Raw genomic sequence first — 21246 nt, forward strand, 5'->3', positions numbered from 1 at the left:
GCGAAACTGGAAGCATTTTCTCATTTTTTCGGTTTTTGATTTTTTTATTAAATAACGAAGCAATATTTTCAAAATCGGTTTTCGTGCATATGTAGAGTATGGATCAAGGTATCTTCTGATTTTTTTTTTTGAGGTGGAAAATGTTTTCCGTTTTCGCAGAAACCATTTTTTTGTGAAATTTTGTTCAAAAATGGTTTCTGCAAAAACGAAAAACATTTACCACTACAACATAAATTCAGAAGATACCTTGATCCATACTCTACATGTGCACGAAAACCGATTTTGGAAAAAATTGCTTCGTTATTTAATAAAAAATCAAAAACCAAAAAGTGAGGAAATGCTTCCAGTTTCGCCTTAAGCCAAGGTGAAGAAATCGCCCCTTATACTTATGACACACATGTGATACAAGAATCACTGTACAATTGCGCTTGAAATGAGTGCCATACTGAAAATTCTCTCAGTTCAAGTCAGTCTTGTTAGAATTTTCTTGACACTGCGTACCGTTGTACAGGAATCACACTCGTATCACATGTCTGTCTGGGGTATTAGGATGGTAAGTGGTATGCAGATCCTCTGGTGTGCCTTTGATTCAATAAATTCTCGCACACATCTTAAGGTTGAAGGATTCGTCATTGATATTTTCGTCATCATTGAAATTTCGAAAGCAGTTTTCTCGTGCACAACACAAATATTCGTTATGAAAATGCATTCACTGCATTCCATTTTCCATCTGAAACGCGGTGAATACATTTTCATAACGAACATTAGTGATTTGAACGAGAAAACTGCTTTTTGAATTTCAATGATTACGATGATATCAATGACGAATCCTTCAACCTTAAAGCGTTTTTACTTGAATTGATGACATTGCATAGATTATTGAAGAAACGCTTATCTCGACGGCGTGATGAGTTCTATGCTTAAATATCTAAATATTGTGGATTTACCGGCTACTTGTATTCTACCGGTCGCTTCAGTATGGCCTCCAAAGTAGCCGTTTTAAAAAAAGAGTAACATAAAAATGATTTTAAACATTTTTATTGTATGCGCTATTTATCGTTGCCACTAACTACTCAGCAACATTAATTTTCTGACGATCAAGTTGATTTTTATATGAAAACGGCTACTTTGTAACGGTTACTTAAGTAACCGGTAGAATACAAGTAGCCGATAAATCCACAATATCTGGCAGTGCGAAGTAATGGATCTCAGTAGTCTATTAGATAAAACTAGAAGAATATGGGTGGTACTAAGCCGAAGATGGGCACCCTTGAAGTAGTAAAGATAATGCAATAATATATATTTACACAAATTTGGCTGATTATTCTGATTCTAACATTATGTGCATTTTCGTGACGTTACAACGCGAGCAGAACCCTGTTTGAAACTGAACGGGTGTTGTAACGTCACGAAATGTAAAAGTCGATTAACCAAAAACAATTTCAAAATTTATATGTTTTATTTCACTGAACTGAAGAACAAACCAATAAACTTCAGTGGTAGAAAAAAAACTTCAGAATAACATAAAAATCACAGCAAATTTTTAAAGATGTTGGTAGCGCGGTTGAGAGGATCGGATTCCAGCGCGTTGAAACGTCACGCTACAGATACGCATTTAAAACACGTTTTTATAATGAAAACCAAATGTTCAATAGGTCAAATATATCAGAAATTTTACAAGGAATCCGAATCTAAAAAAATATTTTGAGGTTTACAATCGTTTTCATGAGTTATAGTGGAAAATCTGACAACGAATGCATCAAAACGTTGTAACGTAACGGTAGAATGTGTCTATACTGACAAATCCCCAAACCCGCAGCGCTTTGAAGGCCGTTATGCGATTTCATTACAGCTAGAAGCTGTTGGTATACTAACACGGCTTGTCGGATGTAAACATTATTGTCAAAACAAATTCTAAGCGGGATATACAGCAACTATACAAATTCTTTACAGTTATCCATCTCTGTGCTGTGAAATTATTTAGGTTGCTTTTATTGCACTTTAATTCAATGCCGGAAGATGTGCAAATCGAGTAAGAGTCCCAGCCAATACAACAGCTGCTTTTTTACAGTACGTTTTGTAATGTTGCCAAATACCCAAAACAGCAGTGCTTTGTAGCTGTTAAAAGAACACTCTTTCAACTAGAAGCTGTGACGAAGAACCACATAGGGCCTGTCCATAAACTACGTAGATTCTGAGGGGGGGGGGGTTCTGGCCAAAGTCTACGGTCCTTACAAATTTCGAAAATTTTGTATGGACGAAAGTCTACGAGGGGGGAGGGGGGGGTCTGAGATTGCCGAAATTGAGTCTACGTAGTTTATGGACAGCGCCATAGCTTGTTCAATGTAAACATTATTGCGTTAGACGTTTCACAAGCTTTTGCAGTAAGATGAAGTTGGGTAAGGTTTCTTGTGGCACAATTAAGAAGCCTTGTCTGGAGTAAAACAAAACGGGCTATTTTATATGCTATTTATATTTAGCAGTGTGGCAGCGAGGACATCATCGGGACCAGTGGAAACGGAGATCGGGAGTTCGATTCCAAGTAGCGGCAAGTACTTTAATTATTCAATTTTAAAAGCGATAATTGCAGTTCCACATGTATTGCGTCATGGAATCTAAACCCTAATTATATTTAATCGAATAATTTGGGGATGCCGTATAACTATTATTCAACAACTGCGAAAAGCCTGAAAAAGCATCTTCTCAAGATGTTATTCAGTCAGTGGTTACATAGGAGTCGAGAAAAGAGCTATGACTTCGTGGCATAGAAGCTACTCGTACAGCATATACATGTGGATTAAGTTCGCCAGATTCATTGGTATAGGGCTTGCATAGAAGCTTTCGTCCATATGTACAACACAGTAACTCAGCATCAAGCCGTATTAAGGACGCTTTGTTGACGTTTACATTCACAATAAATGTTAGTTGGGCTGGTCGATGCGGAGAGTAGGAAAACAGCCAAAGTATTTATTTCATTAAAAGAAATAAAACGATATATCAGTATATCACAGCCATTTGGCTTTACATACCTCAAACTCTGGAATGACTCCTTTGTAAACGCCCATAAATTCCTCACAGTTGGCGCGTTCAAATCGCATCATTTTCATCGCTGAAACTATGAATCCTTTTTCCAGAATTTGCGTTATAATCTCGCCGGTTAATCCTTGACGAACTGCATGCGGTTTAATGATACATAGAGTGCTGTTCTTTAACAGCACTGATGATTTGAGGCATAGTCGAACGTCGTTGTTGCTGAAAATTAATTTTGACTCCTGCAATTAGTAAAGCTTTTAGTTTACTCATTCCATAATATAGATCATAGGTTTATACCATATTCGAAGAAATTGCACTATTAGAGAAATAAATTCCTGTTCCATACAATGCTCTCAAAGTAGTCGAAGCGGAAATGTTTGCTCCATCGGAACTATTTGCGTGTCCACATAGTACCTTGAAGCGAATGTAAGAATTGTCTCCTGTCAGCTCCATGGCCACAAATGAGTTCGAAGGAATATTATCTACAAAGTAAGATAGCTCAGATTGTTCAGTACAAAAGTTTTTCAGAATCCATGAGTAGTTATCATCAATTTTCAACATATTCAACTGTCGAATGTGCAAGTCATTTTTAGTGATAGCGTGGAGAATTTCTCCAATGTGCTGCAGTGCTTCCGAGAAGACCATGATAAAAATGCTGAAAATAGTTTCAAAATTTGCTAGTAAACAAGTAATTATTGATGCGTGAGTTAGTTACCGTTGCTCATTTCCGTATTTCAGTTTAGTGTAGCTGTCTCCGTACCCGATGATATTAATTTGTTTTCCAAAAATAAGTAGTTTTGCTCCAACAAAGAAATCGCTTTGTGAAAGGTCTTCAATTTTCGTTTTATGAAGTATCACTTTTTTAGTTTTACGTTCAAAGAGTTCAATAGCTTTTTCCGATGGATAAAAACTAACAATTAATTGTTGAACTGTTTCTGTATCATTCTTAAACCATTCGCCAATAAATGCCAAATTGTTCGGTGTAGCCTGCGAAAAAAAAATACATATAGATGTAGAACCGTTTAAAAAGACTTGTGTGAACATATAGAATACGGCAGACTTTAGAGGGCTGATGGTCACGTAGCACAGTGGTACAGATTAAAAGTTCCCAGCGAAAATTTCCAAATCATAGTTTGTATGTTTTAGCCTAACCGAATGTAATGGAACATAATTTAGCTCTCAATATCATATTTATGGTACCGAAATCCAGTGCGTGGGAGTGTGGTTAAACTTGATCATTTTTCATCTTCTATTATCTACTTTATATATAAAAATGCAGTGGCATACGTGGGACCACGCATAACTCACAAACGGAACGTCCGATTTGGGTCGTCTTTGTTGTTAATTTTCATTCAAGGAAGGTTTATGGAGCAAAAAACATGGTGGAATGGAGATTTTTTGAGAATCGGTTTACCACCCAAGTAACCACGGTGCTGAAACCTTATTGCATGCAGATATACGGTGTATTTAGAGCAATAATTACTTTGGCAAATGGCAACTACCACTTCAAATCAACCTTAAGTGTTCATGTAAAGTAATGATTGCTCTAAATACACCTTATATCTGCATGCAGTTTGCGTACGGGGATTGGGTCTTGAAACGTCAAAAACGCAGTAGGCAAGATACAGTTTGCCGTAAACAGCTAGTCTATATATATAAAAATGAGTTTGACTTCCCTTTGAGGCAACAAAAGTCACGAACGGCTGAACCGATCAGAATGAATCTTGCACGGTTCGGTTCGTATTCGTGATGGCTGTGTTTATATGTACAAAAAGTTACGAAAATCAACTAGAAAAGTGAGAAAATTGATAAAGTACTGATTATGTAGGAGCTGGGAAGGAAATCAACACGATCAAAAATGAAACCAATCTAGAGTGCGGTGCTTTTTTGAGCCTAACAGTTGTCAAACCACCACAAGACGGCAAGACAAAGTTTGCCGGGACAGCTAGTTTTCAATAAAATCAGTTACAATGCGCATGATACCAAACTAATATTTTTAAAACATGTATCAAAGTGATCTCTAAGTTCCGTTAACGAATTTCGCACAAGAAATTACAACATTTTGTAAAAAATATTCGAAATGCCAAAGTTTCCAACTTTGAATCCGCGTTGAATCAACTTTGAAGTTGATCAACCAATGACATTAACCCTTTGGAGCCGGAGGGGTCATATATGACCCCGGCGATGAAACCGAGCATAACAAACGTGTTCGACACCAGCGAGGTTGCGTCGACAGCGGCGAAAAAAATCGGCTCCAAAAGGTTAAGGTGTTATATATGTTGAGGTCGAGCACAAAAACATTTTTTTTTAATTCTTTTACCCTAAGGTATGTGTAAACTATTTGGTAGTCATCATCTTCGATAATTAAATGGCAAACGATCATTTTGATAAGTATAAGACTATATGTTGACTGTGTCTATGTATGTTTTTGACATTTGTAGTATATTTTCCAATAGCTCATTCTAGATCTATGAAAGTATCTCGCAAGGAATCCCTGATTGGATCTTGGAGGAATCCTTGAAAGAATCCCGAGAGACATCCCTGGAAGTGTTCCGGAAGTAATTCCTGAAAGAATATCGCTAGGAATCTCTGGAGGAATCTTGGAGGGATCATTTAGGAAGTCATTCGAGGAAATCCAAGTGCCTAATATAATCACGGGCGGAATTTCTGAATGAAACCCTGGAGTCCCTGACGTCGTGAACCTAGTATAAATTTCTAAAGGAAACCCGGGAAATGTCGAAGAAATCCCGGGAGGAATCCCTGGGACAGAACTGCTTTTTTTCATCATCGCCACCTTGCCGCCTCGCCTCCACGCCTTCTCTTCGCTTCGCACGAGATCAACCACTACCCGCCAATCCGCTACCGATCTGTGACACCCGAAGCCGTCCCACGGGTCACCATCAAGCTCCCGTCTACCCGTACGTCCGCCAACCGTGGTGGTTCGAAACCGGGCCACACGGTGTCGCCCAGCCCATCCGTCCGTGCGTTCTTCTACGCTTACCCCTAGAATGTCATTAAGATTGTTTTTTTCTTGCCGGAACGTAACACGTAAATAAACAACCCGTTTTTTCTTGTTGTCATGGTCACTAAATTGGCAGGCTCAGTCTTGCTTCGATGAAAATGGGTGGAGCAAACTGACAAAGGCCCCTTAGCGTGTCATCGCAAAATGGCGTCTTCAAAATCATTGACCGAAATCAACTTTACACAACATTGCACCAATACATATTTGTAAAAAATCGACACTTATCTTATTTTATAAAATAATCAATTTCACGCGAGATATTCGGCATAAAAATGTATTCACACTACTTCAAATACAAGCCTCTTTCGAAGTAATCGCGATTACTAAGCATTAGTTCACTCGAAAGTAGAAATTTTTAACGATTTGTTTCGATCGCACTGAAATGTGGTTGGCGGTGTTTACAGGTGTTTACCACCCACCGCAGTACCAACGACGACGGCGGCAGCGCGGTGATGTCTTTTGGCGCGCACAATCATCGATCATTGCACGCAGTGATGTCGATCCTGCTGGCCGAAGCGTCAATGAAATTGATCGAAATCAATTAAAAAATCCAGTCAACACATTGGTTATGCGTCATGAAATCAAAAATAATTTGTGGGGTGATTGTTTTTTAACTTTTTTACCACAATTGTTAGTGAAATAAGCAAAGCATTATAATTCACGAAATCTTCACCAAGCGGTCCGCCAGCACTGCTGTTGCAGTAAACATAAACAGTAGTGTGGGACACCAAAATACATTTTACTCCTGTACACTTTTTGAGTTCCATTTTGGCCCCATATCAACTGTGCAAAATTTCAGCTCGATCGGAGAAACTATATTTTAGCGCCAGCCGTTTTAAATTTTCATACGATTTACTATGGGGAAAATCACTTTTTTAAAGAAAAATCACCACAGGTTGCCCCTTAACCCCTAAAAATATATCGATGAATGATTTCTGTTGGAAATTTTACGAGGAACAAACCCTCTGAAGACCGCAAAGCGATCGAAGGCATGTGGAAAAAGTTATTGACTGAAAACCGAATCACATGCCCACGCTGTTTAACACGTAAGGAATAACAATAAATAATAAAATCTCGTCATTTTATCGATCGGGTAAGGCTTAATAACTTTTTCCACGAATGTCGCATCGCTTTGCGGTCTTCGGTGGTCTGATTCCTCGTGAAGTTATCTACAGAAATCATTCAACGACTTATTTTTAGGGATCAATGGTTGACCTCAAGCGATTTTTCTTTGAAGAGGTAAATTTTTCCCATAGTAAATCGTATGAAAAACTAAGAATGGCGGGCGCTAAAATATAGTTTCTTCGATCGATCTGAAATTTTGCACAGCTGATATGGGACCAAAATGGAGCTCAAAAAGTATACAGGAGTTGGAGTTTTTCCATTTTTTATATTTTCCCATATAAACCGTGTACCAGGCTAATAAACAGTGAGAGAGCGTACCAAAATAATTCGATCATTTCTAGCTCGTTGCATAAAAAATCTAACATTTTTCGTGACATTTGGATATGTTTCCTTGTTATTCATTGAAGTAGAGTAGTTTACTGCTTGAGTTGCTTTCAAATGATTCATATTCTCGAAATGTTTACATTGGAAGTACCGAGACAAAGAGGTGCTATTTTTGTTTGTTTGTTTATGGAATTGGTATAGAAAGGCTACACAACTACTATCGTGCTTGATGATTGTTTGGAATAAGAATCAAATAAGAAGAGCAAAATTTGAGCTGACACGCTAGGGGGCCTTAAAAGCGTAGCGTCAAAATCACCAGCATTGGGCGAATGCACTGGGGGAACGACTGGCGTCACAAAAAATTCGCCAGTTTCATATTGATTGTTGCTGTAGCCTTTGTCCGTTATTTTGCTGACAGACAGCAAACCACTGTTCAAATCAGGCACGTAGAGGACCTTCCCAAGCTCTATCTTGATCGGTTTTCCGGCTCCGGTGACACCTCTGACACTTCCGCTGCCGAGACCCCCAGACGGCGCACTTTTTCCGTTGGCCATTGACACCTGCACGTTGGACGACTTCACCAGCTCATCGAAAAACTTTTCGTCGCCGGTCATGTGGCACGACGCGCCACTGTCCACCGTCCAAACACTTTTTCTTTTTGCCAAACTAGTGGATTCACTTTTTTCTTCTATCAAAAACACCGCCGCCGATTCATCCTTGTCTATCGCCTGTTTTGCCTTCGCCGGATATTTTTTACCAGCCGGTTTGCTCTCAGATGGTTCGCAATCGTCAGCATTCACCTGAGCCAGCCACTTCCTGCAGTCACGTTTGAAGTGGCCAGGTTTCTTACAGAAATAGCAGACTTTTTCGGTGCTCGCTTTCTGTGTCTTCAGCACCTGTTCCTTCGACGACGACTTACCGCACCGCTCCAGCCTCTTGTGATACTCATCCATCAGCTTCGATCGAACCAACTCCATGGTGATATCATCGTCCGGCCGAGCCTCCAAAGCCGATGCCAGAAAATGGTACGACTCTGGCATGCTTCGCAGTACCATGGCGATTTTCAGCTTTTCCTCCAAATCCAGGCCAGCATTTTCGAGCTTGTCGAACAGAGTGTCCATCTCCAGTAGATGCCGCTCCACATCACCGGATTCGCCGAGCTTTGAGTCGCAAAGTCGGACAGCTGGGATGTTATTGTTGATTTTTCGTGATACGCCTTAAGCGCATCCCATACCGCTCTCGCCGTCGTGCAGTCTTTGATGAGAGGGTACTGGCTCTGCTCGATACATAGCCCGATCGTAGCTCTGGACTTGTGTCCGCCTTCCGCTAAGCATCCGTCTCCGGTTCCGGCTTTACTTCGTCCACCGTGTGTCAAAGTTTCTCCCTGGTGATGAACATTTCCATTTGGAATTTCCATGTTCCGTAGTTGCTGTTCCCGAGCTTGACTATGGAAAACTTTCCAAGATCCGCCATCCCGCTCACAAGTCGGGTGACAAGTCCACACCTCACCACCTTAGCACCAGCCAGCGGCGTCACACAACAACCGCACGAAATCCGCGATTTTCACCGCCGAACCGAAACGATTCCGCAATTCCCGAAACTGGGCCTATAACCTGTCGGTACAGGGAATGACCAGAGCAGAGATTCCGACCGTAGGGAACTTTCGAACGCGTAGGAAATACGGAAATCGATTTGCTATTTACGAAACGTGTTTTATTCTCGGCGTACACTAAATCCTTTTTTTACGCGATGGATGCGTCCGCGCAAAAATAGATCGTGTAAAAAAAGTTCGCGTAACTTCGTGAAATCGCGTAAAAAAATCAAAGGCAAATCTTTTTTTACGCGATTTGCCCTCCACAAATAACCAAAATCGCGTAAAAAAAAGTCGCGTAACTTCGAGAAAATCGCGTAAAAAAAATCGTGCAAAATAAAATCGCGTAAAAAAAAGTCGTGTAAAAAAAGGATTTAGTGTATACAAAAGGGTTATGACAAATCGAAAAACAATGCAAAGTATTACAAAGGTAGGTAAGACATTTTACTCTCTACACTTCCCGCATAATCGCAAACTGTTATTGCATTGTTTCTCATACTGTAGAAAACCATTAGCAATAGTCATCTAACCATTTCTCAGACTATCGGAGATAACAGTAAGCTAACCATTCCATGTACAGATTTGCCAGTTTGACAAACGGTAATCCGCCAATTTACAGTATGCGGAATAGGCGGTTAAGATAGGTTACCATAAAAAATCGCTCATTTTCTCGAACAAATTTTTCGCAAAACAGTAAAGGATATGGTCAATTTATTATCCAGTTTTTCAGGCAATTCACTGCATAACAAATGGTAAGAGAATAGTTTAACAATATAGCTACAAGAAAAACAAGCACTGTATGGATTATTATTTATGTATAGTCTTTCATGGTATTTAAAGGTTTGATATATGCGTCATCTATATTTGAATCGTTTAAAAATAAAAAAAAACGTTTATGCGTTCACTGAAGTTTTTTTATTCATCAAATATTTATCAACGATCCCAAAGAATATTTATCTTCAAACATCATGCTGAGCAGCACATCCTGCATTGATGGAGGGGCATCTTGTCTGCCGAAATTTCCTGACTTCGACACGTCCCATCCTTGCCCGGTGAGAGCAGATTTTTTTCGCAAGCGACACACAATTTCCACCCGCAGCAGGTCGAATTCGTCGCTCCTCCCGGAACACCTCACAATCGCACACAGTCATGCGGGATCAAGTTTACGAATTCTGAAAAATAATTTGTATATGATGAAATACAACACAGAAACTAAAATGGAAGAATCCTTCAAAACTTACCATTGTGTCTAGTCGCTTCAGGCACTTCAAATCTTTTATCAAGGCAAGTTTTCAGATTTTCACAGTTCACACAGTTGCTCACGGGTGATCTTTTTTTTTTCACAACATTGCAAACTCCGACGTTCGTCGGTACTACGGATACCAATGTACGCTACTATTTGGCAAACTGTTAAATTTAATTAGCATACAGTACAATGCACATGTGTGTGTTGCGAAAATAAAATCATCAACCATTTGGGAAAAGGTCATTCCATATTGCCACCATATCTCACAAGTTTTCATCGCTATATTATTTGACAATTTCTGCACAATATGACATACTGTTACAACTTGGTATGGGTTTCGTAGACCATTCTTTATGATCGAATGTTCAAGTTCCATAGTTTTCAACAGGAAAGCACCTGTTCCTAATACAGTAACAGTACACACCAAATTTTTAGTGCTGATAATCAGCAAAAAATTGCTGATTTTTTTTGTGCTGCAAGTTCAGCAATGCATTCAGCAAAATTTATTTTGCTGGATTTACAGCAATGCGTTTTGACAGTTATTTTGCTGAATTTTCAGCAAACTGCATCATTTTTCAGCCGGGCTCATATTGCTGAAGAACCAGCAAAATATTTTCAGTATTTTGGGTTCGGTTTTTGAATGAAACAAACACAACACATAAAAAAAACTAGAATTAAAATGATTTATTTCAGTATTTTTCGTCAATAACTGCGGTTGAAACACTTCATTTAATTATGAAAACTTTGTCGTTTCCTTTTCCAGTTTCCGACAGCATCAGTGTATTGAAGAGACCGATGAGCTGCATCTGGAAACAGCAATTAGGGAGAAACCTTACTTTTCTTGTAATAACACACATTTTAGACGATTTAACCTACCTTAATTGTGAAGATTGTTGAAAAATTTCACGAAATACGCCGTAAAATCCTGGTGAACTGAAGCACTTGTTTACTATTTATTTGTTCTTTTCGGCTTGCCTTCAAACATTAAGTGTTTGACAGGTGCCTTGCTGGTTGAATCAGTAATTTTTGCAATTTGCTGAATCTTCAGCAAACCAAATTGACGTTGCTGATAATTCAGTAAAATATAATTTGCTGGATTCGTTTCAGCAATTTATTTTGCTGGAAGGCGAAACGAATTTTTGGTGTGTAAGAGATGAAGGGAACATACTGTTTGGAGCAAGGTTTGGAGTGTAATACACGCTAACCTGAAACTACCCATCGCCTGGGTCGATTCTACCCGGATTTTCATGTTGTTAGCAGTTGTCAAAATCCGGGTAACCCGAAAACCCAGATTGGTTGGATCTGGGTAAAGATTTGGGTAATCGGCACTTTGTCATTTTCCGGCTTGAGAATATGGCAGCGGTCAGGCGAACGCTGGCAATTATAGATGTTTCCACGAAAAATATGAGGATAAATGACGGGAACACAGTGAGATTCTTCCAGGGAACTGTTTTCCTGCATCAGGTAAGTGAAAATCACATGGGGCTTGGGAGCTTTCTATTAAAAATCTAAATTGGAAATAAATTAATAAAATCAATGTCCCGGAGGAGCTGGGTACCGGTTACCCAGATTTTGTCACGAGCATCGGTAACCCAGATTTGAGTAAAGGTGCCTTTACCCAGATTAGAGTAACTGCAGTTTTGCTCAATCTGGGTCGCTTTGACATCAATCTGGGTAGCTGAGGGTTAGCGTGTACAAACTGTATTTTGCTATGCGGGTTGACACTAATGAAAATTCGATCGAGTCAAACAAGATGTTTGAACATTGGTTTCTTTTTGGACAAATCAGGCCAAACATTTCTAGATTGAGTTTAAATAAGGGCGAAAGTAAAATGAGAGTTCTCTTCATAGACTCTCTTTTCTTAAGATAAAAGTGACAAGATGCAAGTATGGTTGATTTTTTTGGTCATAAATCGCTAGGTTGCGATGCAATCTAGCGTCTAAGTGTAAAAAAGTTCGACTGAATTTGCATCTTGTCACTTTAATTACCCGAAGAGAGAGTCGATGAAGAGAACTCTCTCATGTTACTTTCGCCCTTATTTAAACTCAATCTAGATTTCAATAGGTCCTACACGCAGAACTCGATGTACACAGCGCAACGAGTAACTTTCACGCAGCGACCGAAAAGACAAAAGAATTTTCACGCAGATTTGTGTAACACCGGATCAACACAAAAAATGTGCTGATCCGGTGTTACACAAATCTGCGTGAAATTCTTTTGTCTTTTTGCTCGCTGCGTGAAAGTTACTCGTGCGCTGTGTTGTTTCATTTAAGGGTGTATCTGCATTTGAGAGGCTCTCTTTATTCACTTTCTCTTTCAATTATTGCTATGTAATGGTACACATTTCAACTATTTTTGCAGTACAAATCAAAAGACGATTGTTTTGACCATCGTTCAATGCAAGGAGACAATAGTCTATTTTACGAAACGACAACAGTGTTGATATTGATATTAACACTCACGGGCTTGGGCGCAACCTCCTGTCAAATTTTCATTCATGAAATGAGCGATCAGCTGATCCGAAACGTCTCGTAAAATGGCTCATCATACAAATAAACAGCTGAGATGTTAACGAAAGAGAGGGACATGTATGGCCTGAAATATTTAACCCTACGTCTCCACTAGACAGAAATGTCTTGCCATTTTGCTGCCAGAAAGAGAAAACGTAACAGAAATGATCAACACCGCTGCTTTCCATGCAAACAGCGAGAAAACATTTCTGTCATGACACATCTGTCCAGCAAAATGGCAAGACATTTCTGTCTAGTGGAAACGTCGGGTAACCCTGTGTACTAGTCTGCCCATATTCGCATAGTCGATGTAACCACTAACGTCTTCTCTGATGGGAAAACACGATTTTATAGATTTTTTCCGGATTTACATATGCACCGACTATTTGAATGAAATAATCTGTCAGTTTCGTGGATTACAGCTACAAAAAGTGAGCCGCGATGATTTTAAGATGTTTCATGTAATTTTTCCATATTTAAAACGTGTACGTCAGTTTATGCGACCATTCAGTCGTTTTGATGAATGATTACACGGATAAGTTGACGTAACAACCAGATTGCTATGACCGTTATGTTAGCTATTACCGAAGACGGCTAATTATTAGCTAGTTATTAGCCGTCTTCGCTATTACGGTACCCGTTTTCTGAACACGTGTTAGATTTTTTTCCGGAATGTCCGTCTTCTTCTTCTTCTATATGGCTCTACGTCCCCACTGAGACTTGGCCTGCCTCGCTTCAACTTCTTTGAGCAACTTCAAGTTCTTTGAGCACTTCCACAGTTATCATTTGAAGGGCGTCCTTTGCCTGCCATTGCATGCATTTGTATATTGTGAAGCCAGTGCAATGATACACCATGCCCAGGGAGTCGAAAAAAAAATTCCCGACCGGAACGGGAATCGAACCCGGGTCTCCAGCTGAATGTCCGTATTCGTGCGTTAAATACATTTTTTGTTGATAAGCAGCAGTCCCGACTCGAAAGAAGATGTACTAACCGTGCACAATGGGTCCAGAGCCGTATTTACGAAGACAAAAATGTTTGTGCCTAAACCATAAGTTTTAGATACATGGTGTTTTTGGGAAACTTTTTTCTTATTTTTCGACCTTTTTTCTCATTATTGTGAAATTAGGGTGGTACCTCTAGTTTCGCTGATCCAAACATCTGCTTTTTGATAATTTTGTGTACGTTCACAAAATGTTCTACAAAGTTGTAAAAGAACTTATTTGGAGCAAGTTTGCCGAAGAAACCATTATTCTATCTCTTATGGTTCCTAACTTAGAGTTTTTTAAAAGATTCATGTTAGGGTGATCCATGAATTTCAGTTTTCCTGAAATAACTTTTAATTCGGTCGTTTCTCGTAAATACTTTGTTCCGATCACTTTTAGAACTATCAACGACGCATATTTTTTCCAAAGAGCTCAAAGTTCTAACTCGCGTAGTTAAAAAGATATTGGCATTTTTCTTCGAAAAATCACTTTTTCAAAAAGTCATATCTCAGGAGCAAATGGATTTTCAATCTCCCGGTTGCATTGGAAAGATCGTACTCTGTTCTATATATGGTGAAAAAACTGTAGGTACCTTTTTTGTTAAAAACTTGTGATTAAATTTTGAAAATACGATTTTTTTCATGGAAATGCAGTTGTAACTTGAAAAATCGATGAGATACAAACTTGATACAAAAAATATAATATAAAATATAACTGTATAACATACATGAGGTGTTTGGATTCTATACTTAGGAGATTTGATAAACACCCATTTTAGAGTAATTTAAAGTAAGCAACTGCGAACAATACTCGCCGCTAACCAGGATCACGGCATATGGCGGCGTTGTATGAACTACGAATTGTACCAAGTATGTAAATAAATCGATACAGTATGAACCCAATTTTGTCAGTCCCACAAACTTTTTGCTCTCATTAACTTACGGTCAAACTTTAACTAATTCAATCATGTTCATCACTAAACTACTGCTTTAAAATCTACTTAGATATTTAAGGAGAACAAAAAATGTGTCCCCGAAACAGGCTGACAAAATCGTTTAACTGATGTATAATGAAGCGAATAAAACACGGCAGGCTGCGGTGGGCTGGGTACGTAGCTCGTATGCCAGAGAAATGACAAACTTATACCATATTAGCAGAGAACCAGGATGAAGCCGTTGGCTTCGTGGTAGGGCGCGCACGTTGGCCTTTTAGGTCTTCCTCAACTGCATTTTGCGGCCCTAAGGGGCTCCAAAATCTCAGGGCGACTGACTGGAAGCGATTGATCCAGGACTAAGGACTATGAAAATTGTTGATATTGAAAATGATTTTCAGGCATCTGAAATCAAGTAATTAGATATCTCAAATATAAATTATGTTTATGTCAATAAATTATCCCAATAAATTGTGTTCAATCACGTTTTATGGGAAAATTTTAGTTTTCTTGTATACAGACGTCAGTATTGCGACCACATGGTGGTTACGTCAAAACGTTCTTTTCAATATACTCACATGTTTTAGAACAAACACATTTTTTTAATAATAGGAGGCAATCAGTGAAGTACTAGATTGAAAGAAGTGAGCTGAATTTTTGTATGGTGAAATGATCAATTCTCCATTTCTGCAATGAAATGGTGCAATTAGCGTAGGTTATATGATTTATTGGCTAATTTGATGCTATTTGAGCAAAAGTTTGAATAAATGTGTTGTTGCCTTATTTTTTCCTGCAACTTCAACAACACAGTTATCCAAACTTTTGCTCAAACAGCATCAAATCAGTCAATAAATCATATAACCCACGCTGTTTGCACCATTTCATTGCAGAAATGGAGAATTGATCATCTCGCCATACAAAAATCCAGCTCACTACTTTCAATCTAGTACTTCACTGATTGCCTCCTATAGGACAGATAGATGAAGTACTAGATTTGTAGTAATGAGCTGAATTTTTGTATGGTGAGAAGGTCAATTCTCCGTTTCTGCAAAGAAATGGTTCAAAAAGCGTGGGTATTATGATTCCTTGCCTAATTTGATCCTGTTTGAGCAAAACTTTGGGCAACAGTGTTGTTGTTTTCTCCATTTCTTGCAACCTAAACAACATAGTTATCCAAAGTTTTGCTCAAACAGCATCAAATTAGGCAAGGAATCATAATACCCAAGCTTTTTGCAGAAACGGAGAGTAGACCTTCTCACCATACAAAAATTTAGCTCATTACTACAAATCTAGGACTACACCGAACGTGCCCCATTGGAGCATATGCTATACAAAGTGGTTTCGCAGCGCGGTGTCACGAACACTAATGCAAATCTACTAGTTGAAAATATGCCCATTTGATATTGCTGGGAACAGCTGATCTTTGTTTACTATTTTCAACCAGTAACTCAGGTAGTGTTCGTGTAATGCAGCATGTACGTACACGCAACACCACTAAAAGCAGAAACCACTATGGTGTAGGAATATGTTAAGCTAAAAAAGTGGATTTTGACCTATGTGGATATGCGAATATGGGCAGTAGTAGCTTAAGCGCTGTTTGCAGATCAGAAGCAGTCTTTCAAGAGCATCCTTCTACTCCATGATTCAAACAAGCATGCTTTGAAACAATCCCGAAAACCGGGATCGTTTTGGATCATGATTTTTTCCAATCTTAGCGTGCGGGATTCGTGCATGGGATTCAATCCCAAGATTGAATTCCTGCGTTCAAGTACACTGAACAGGTTGGGTTGGGAGTAAAGGCAACCTTGGCAACGATTGTTATAAAAAATTGCCTAATACATACACCGTTGCGGGTGGTACGAAAATTGTCAGCAGAATTTCGACTATAAACCTAAAAGCCCATTGCGGAATGCAATATGAACGTTAAGCGTATTTTAATTTGTGTGAGACAAAATTAGTGGGGTGATTCTATTAAACTCATAAGGAATCATCGTACTTAGCCGCCGTACCCAAGCAGCACACAAGTCACAAAGGAGTGTCGATGGCGCAAGTTTTTGGTTTTACCGGAGTTATATTCATGTAATTCTAACCCAAAGGCAAAATAACTTGAAAATGACTCGTATCCAACCAAAAATCTGCGCTGTCGACACTCCTTTGTAACATATGTGCTGCTTGGGTAGCTCTATCTGGCTCTAATGTGTGAACTATTGGCTATTTTTTTTCAATTCATGGTGGAAATAGGAGTGTAAGAATAATAAAATCCTCCTGGACGCCCTTTAAAATCACAATCTCCGGCAAAGATTAACGGTTAACCAAATAAAATGTCTGTAGAAAACCTAAAAAAAGGTTGCTGTCATTGTGTGCCTCGATTTTTGTATCGTTTCAAAGCGACTCCTCTGCGTTGTAATAGGTATTAGAACATTTTCCGTCTTGGAACTCAGATCCAAGCATATTACAGGCATTATTTTCCTGAGATGATAACAGGAGCAACTTTCAACTCAACTTGCTTCCCATCAAATCTGTCAAACAAAACACTTCCTCAACACTTAACAAAATATCTATGGTAACACGATGCATTTTCACTCTTGTGGGAATCAATCAAGGATTGAATCATGGGATTCAATCCTCCCATACATGAGGTAAGATTCAATGCATGCCTGGATCGAAAAATAGAAATACACTAGAACTCCAATGGCGCTGTAGTCACTTTTCCTATATAATTAAATTTATATTTTTTTATTGTAATTATTGATTGTTTTAAGTGTCCAGCTTGAAAAGAATCTTTTGTTTTGGTAAACAAAATTTATTTGACACTTCTAGTACCGCTACTGACGCTGTAAGGGCGTGGCAAACTAGATGTTAGTCACACGAATAGTCGCGACATTGGACTTCTGTGGCTAGTTATTCTACTGATCGAAACGAAACATGCGCGTTGAATTGATCATGCTCCTATGGTTTTGAATCTCAGCAGCTCTTGGAGTGAGATTTTTTGAAGACTGATCAGAAGGAATTTCTCAGCCTATCTTGATGCATGGGAAATTCCTTGCCTGAATCGCTCAAGAAACCTGTTTTTCTCCGATCGCAGTACGCAGTAGCGAAGAAATGACAGTTCAAATGGCAGTCACCGAAGAAAGTTTCTGCCAGGAATCACTCAAGAAGTTTCTTGAGCGATTCCTTTCGAACTCGAAACTGCGCTAGGCATCCGAAAATCATACATGTTCCTGCAGGAACTGGAAATTAATTTTTGTCCCATCCTAATGCACACCCTAAGTCAAGATCATACAAAAGAGAATAAACTACCTACATTGTTCTGCTTGACTAAATAAATTAAGCAGCTTAAAATTGATATAGTTTTTCTGGGCAAAAATGAATTAAACTTACCATTTCGGAGAACTAAAAAATGTTTTTGATTTACTTTGAAAATAAAGCAAACTTGGCACGGTTTCTACGGCAACAAAAATGATTTCAAACTTTTTTGTTGACAGCTTTTGAACGTGCGCGTGATTGTTCCGTTCCAGGATGTTCCGGTCAAAAATAGCAACAGATGGCAGTAAATTGTATTTTCAGCGAAACCTGCTGAATACACGCTAAGAAAAAGTTACTCTAAAATGAGTACACGCTAAGAAAATGTTACTCTAAAATGAGTAAGATTCATGAAGCGTGTGCACACGCTTAGAAAATGTTACTCTAAAATGAGTAAGATTCACACAAAACTGAGCTAAACTGGAACAGCTCAAAAAATGAGTAAATTGCATGTCCAGCGATAGCGCTGGCCCAAGTGCAAAAATCCAACTGGTTTAAGCCGTATAATATTCTTCGCCTAATCAAGAATATTATACGGCTTAAACAGATGAGATTTTCGCACTTGCACGCTAAGAAAATGTTACACTAAAATGAGTAAGATTCACACAAAACTGAGCTAAACTGGGACAGCTCAAAAAATGAGTAAATTGCATTTCCAGCGATAGCGCTGGACCAAGTGCAAAAATCCAACTGGTGTAAGCCGTATCCAGCTTTTTACGCTAACGTGAGGGGTGATTCGAATATGACGTTTCTTGCCGACAATCTAATTTCAGTTCAATGCTGTCTTAGTAGGCTGTTTTATGAGTTTGTTGATTGAAGTGTCAACATTTTTCATTTGATTAATTTCACACCAACAGTGATCCAAAGCGTAATTTGAAATGATAATATAGGTATATTTATTCTACTGAAGCAATTAAATTGTTTTTTGGTTCTTTTTAGGTCAACTACGAGCATTTTTATCGGAAATCAATTGAAAGTCTGAGAGCTGAAATCATCTGAATTTAACTACAAAGCTCTGCCAATTCTCACGCACTCTGATTTGCGTTTTGAAGGTGGTTTTCTAAGCAAATGATTCAACTTTTGGCAGCACATTATTACCATAATAGAACTTTATAATATGCTCTTATTATGGGAATCTAAAGAATAAACTCGTTATATTACCAGACGAATTATTTATTAGACGAATTATTGGTATAATTAGCTTGACCCTGGGATGCTTGACCAACAGTAAAATGTTGAAATGCGAATATGGACCAATGACTGCCGTATCCGACTATCCCTAACAAGGTCCCTATACGCATCATTTTTTGCCAAAACGAACTTCTGCTCCATTTGATATTATTGAGGAAAAACATTACTGGACACTGCTAAATGGAGAATACAGAGGGTATGCTAGGTTATTCGTCGAAATCGTCAATTATTAACATATTTTCACATACAAATATATCCAATCAAATTCCTCCATAGTTGACCTAAAAAAGAATAAAATATTAGATTAATGTTCCTAGCAGAACTATCTAATATATAAAAAATCATTGTAAATACCCTGAGAATCGCTGTTGGTGCAAAACAGATCCAAACAGTGAAAATTTTTGACATTCCAATCAACAAACTCCCAAATAGTCTACTAGGATGGCATTGAACTGAAATTCGGTTGTCGGCAAGAAACGTCATATTTGAATCACCCCTCGCGCTAGCGTAAAAAGCTGGATAATATTCTTCACATCAGCAAGAATATTATACAGCTTAAACTGATGAGATTTTCGCACTTGGGCCAGCGCTAGCGCTGGACAAAAAATAAATAAATAAATAAGTAAATTTTTTTTACAGCGCTAGCGCTGGCCCAAGTGCGAAAATCTCATCAGTTTAAGCTGTATAATATTCTACACGCTAAGAAAATGTTACACTAAAATGAGTAAGATTCACACAAAACTGAGCTAAACTGGAACAGCTCAAAAAATGAGTAAATTGCATTTCCAGCGATAGCGCTGGTCCAAGTGCAAAAATCCAACCAATTTAAGCCGTATAATATTCTTCACATCAGCAAGAATATTATACGACTTAAACTGATGAGATTTTCGCACTTGGGACAGCGCTATCGCTGGAAATAAAATTTACTCATTTTTGAGTTGTCCCACTTTAGCTCGAAAATGAGTGAATTTTCTGACCGTGTAGCTGATGTGAAGAATATTATGCGGCTTAAACCCAGTTGGATTTTTGCACCTGGGCCAGCGCTATCGCTGGAAATGCAATTTACTCATTTTTTGAGCTGTTCCAGTTTAGCTCAGTTTTGTGTGAATCTTACTCATTTTAGAGTAACATTTTCTTAGCGTGTATACACACGGTCAGGAAATTCACACAAAACTGAGCTAAAGTGGGACAACTCAAAATTGAGTAAATTTTTTTTCCAGCGCTAGCGCTGGCCCAAGTGCGAAAATCTCATCAGTTTAAGCTGTATAATATTCTTGCTGATGTGAAGAATATTATACGGCTTAAATTGGTTGGATTTTTGCACTTGGGCCAGCGCTATCGCTGGAAATGCAATTTACTCATTTTTTGAGCTGTTCCAGTTTAGCTCAGTTTTGTGTGAATCTTACTCATTTTAGAGTAACATTTTCTTAGCGTGCACACGGTCAGAAAATTCACACAAAACTGAGCTAAAGTGGGACAACTCAAAATTGAGTAAATTTTTTATCCAGCGATAGCGCTGGCACAAGTGCGAAAATCTTATCAGATTAAGCCGTATAATATTCTTGCTGATGTGAAGAATATTATACGGCCTAAATTGTTTGGATTTTTGCACTTTGGCCAGCGCTATCGCTGGAAATGCAATTTACTCATTTTTTGAGCTGTTCCAGTTTAGCTCAGTTTTGTGTGAATCTTACTCATTTTAGAGTAACATTTTCTTAGCGTGGAGGTTTCGTTTTAAAACACAATTTACTGCCATCTGTTGCCATTTTTTAGCGGAACATCCTGGAACGGAACAATCACGCTAGGAAAATATTACTCTAAAATGAGTAACGGTCAGAAAATTCACTCATTTTAGAGCTAAAGTGGGACAACTCACAATTGAGTATTTTTTTTCCAGCGCTAAGAAAATGTTACTCTAAAATGAGTAAGATTGAGCTAAACTGGAACAGCTCTGTGGTAGTTTAGCAGACCGCTGAGTAGGCGGTG

At 38.6% G+C, this 21246-nt stretch overlaps 1 protein-coding gene and 2 long non-coding RNA genes across 6 annotated transcripts in view; 1 reads left to right on the forward strand and 2 right to left on the reverse strand.

The window, feature by feature from the left end:
- The window catches only part of LOC109421591 (nucleoside diphosphate kinase 7), a 34535-nt gene extending 16256 nt beyond the window's left edge, over window positions 1-18279 (reverse strand). For 2 of the 4 annotated variants that reach the window (XM_029872361.2, XM_062851683.1), the window contains exons 1-4: window positions 18148-18279; window positions 3749-4020; window positions 3331-3688; window positions 3030-3272 (exon numbers count right to left, since the gene is read on the reverse strand). In XM_029872361.2, coding sequence (XP_029728221.2) covers window positions 3030-3272; window positions 3331-3688; window positions 3749-4020; window positions 18148-18150 — 876 coding nt within the window. In that variant the 5' untranslated portion in view covers window positions 18151-18279. The remainder of the gene's footprint in view (window positions 1-3029; window positions 3273-3330; window positions 3689-3748; window positions 4021-18147) is intronic. The other 2 variants (XM_029872360.2, XM_062851684.1) reach the window with 2 other exon arrangements.
- Window positions 18280-18636: 357 nt separating this feature from the next.
- Window positions 18637-19238, forward strand: LOC134287097 (uncharacterized). The gene is made up of 2 exons (XR_009997017.1): window positions 18637-18937; window positions 19009-19238. It is a non-coding gene; the product is annotated as an uncharacterized LOC134287097 (long non-coding RNA).
- On the reverse strand, window positions 18942-19775 carry LOC134287096 (uncharacterized). The gene is made up of 2 exons (XR_009997016.1): window positions 19615-19775; window positions 18942-19541 (listed from the first exon to the last, which is right to left on the reverse strand). It is a non-coding gene; the product is annotated as an uncharacterized LOC134287096 (long non-coding RNA).
- Window positions 19776-21246: the final 1471 nt, after the last annotated feature.

Source organism: Aedes albopictus, chromosome 2 (assembly GCF_035046485.1).
Source record: "Aedes albopictus strain Foshan chromosome 2, AalbF5, whole genome shotgun sequence".
In the NCBI taxonomy this organism is placed as follows: Eukaryota; Metazoa; Arthropoda; class Insecta; order Diptera; family Culicidae; genus Aedes; species Aedes albopictus.